The sequence below is a fragment of the Solanum stenotomum genome, unplaced genomic scaffold (genome assembly GCF_019186545.1).
Source record: "Solanum stenotomum isolate F172 unplaced genomic scaffold, ASM1918654v1 scaffold25946, whole genome shotgun sequence".
NCBI classification, from domain to species: Eukaryota; Viridiplantae; Streptophyta; class Magnoliopsida; order Solanales; family Solanaceae; genus Solanum; species Solanum stenotomum.
The window spans coordinates 1-1840 of record NW_026028800.1 but is presented as its reverse complement, the minus strand read 5'-3'; the positions used below and the strand labels follow the sequence as shown (position 1 = coordinate 1840).

Below are 1840 nucleotides of genomic sequence, written 5' to 3'. Positions count from 1 at the left end.
TTTTACCGACTAAAACAAATCGAAGGGTGAAGGAGATTGCTAAAGAAGTGAGAAGTTCAATCCAAGGTATTATTACTAAAAGGTTGAAGGCAATGGAACGAGAAAATGCTGGTATTAGTTACGATGATTTACTTGGAGTATTATTAGAATCGAATTCTAGGCAAATTAAAGAAGGTGTAAACAAGAATTTGGGGATGAGCATAGACAGTGGCGGATCCAGGATTTAGAGTCCGTGGGTGCCAAATAGACTTATCGATTAAATTAATTTTATATTTGATTAAATTATTTGTCTTTTCGATATATATCATAAATCAATTAATAAAATATAAATAATAAGATATTACACTTTTATTGAGTATTTAATCAAATAAAAGAAAAGTCAAAGGAATAATAATGTAATTAATTTAATTTAAGTCAATAACAATTATAAAAAGAAAAAAAAAAATTGTGCCAGCAGCAAATTTCTCAAAAAAATAGGTACAAATGGGATTCGAACCCGCAACATCAGCCTTCTAAAGTTGCCCTCCTACCATGGCACCACAAGATAGTTTTGTTCTGTGGGTGGCACGCTTTATATTTATATAAATATTATATATATATATGCCTATGCATATAAGAGTTTCCGTCGAAGTTCGGGGGTGGCGTGGCACCCCCACACGTCTGCATAGATCCGCCACTGAGTATAGAGGAAGTCATTGAAGAATGTGAGTTTTTTTATTTTGCTGGGCATGAATCTACTTCAGTTCTGATAATGTGGGCAATAATTTTATTGTCTAAGCATTTGGACTGGCAAGAACGTGCTAGACAAGAGACTTTACAAGTTTTTGGTGGCCAAAAACCCGACTTTGATGATTTATCGCGATTAAAAATTGTAAGTTTCCCTCTATTAAATTTTGGTGTCAAATTAAGCCCATAATCATATAATTCACTCAACTCACCTAGACTTGGGCGGGTTGAACTTAATCTACATTCCATTTTTTGAGCATAACTCAAGATAGTTCATATGGGATGTGAGGGTCGCTTAGTTGGTTAAGGCGCTCTGAATCCCAATCCCATCCCCCCTTCCCCCCGCCCCCCAAAAAAATAATAATTAGTTCATACAAAAGCTTTGGTTTTGAGTGTGTTGGGGGGTGGGGTGGGTGGGTGGGGGGGGGGAATAAAATTCACAAATACACTTTTTAGACATGTAATTGAAAATTTGTTATTTTTGTAAAGTTTCAAATTTCAAAAATCGTTATTTTTCAAATAGGATCATCGAGAAGTGGTCAATTAGCACTATTTCTTCCGAGTTAGGTTGGTTGTGTTATAATTCATAGACAAATTCACCTTAACCACTCAAATATTGGACGGGTTATAGCACATTCAATTTACTTTAACCCGTCCAATATATGTAACTCAATCCACTTATTTTGACATGATCTCTTTTTTTCACAGGTCAATATGATTCTTCTTGAGACTCTTAGGCTATATCCACCAGGAGTTATGTTTGCAAGAGTCCTTGGAGAAACAACCAAATTGGGAAATATAACTTTACCTTGTGGAGTTCAAGTCAATATACCTACACTTTTCGTTCATCGTGACCAAGAAATATGGGGAAATAACGCAAATGAATTCAACCCAGAAAGATTTAGTGAAGGTGTTGCAAGTTCAACAAATGGAAAATTTGGTTATTTCCCATTTGGATTTGGTCCTCGAGTTTGCATTGGACAAAACTTTGCTATGTTAGAAGCTAAAATGGCGCTTGCCATGTTTTTACAACATTTTACATTTGACATTTCTCCATCTTATGTACATGCTCCTTATCTTGTGGTGACACTCCAAGCTCAGTATGGAGCACAAG

At 35.5% G+C, this 1840-nt stretch overlaps 1 protein-coding gene across 1 annotated transcript; it reads left to right on the top strand.

The window, feature by feature from the left end:
- Positions 1–751: 751 nt before the first annotated feature.
- On the top strand, positions 752–1826 carry LOC125851446 (cytochrome P450 72A225-like; the record flags this gene model as incomplete). Its single annotated transcript, XM_049531239.1, has 2 exons — positions 752–871; positions 1435–1826. Coding segments are annotated over exons 1-2 (512 nt in total), but the record flags the coding sequence as incomplete, so codon positions are not given.
- Positions 1827–1840: the final 14 nt, after the last annotated feature.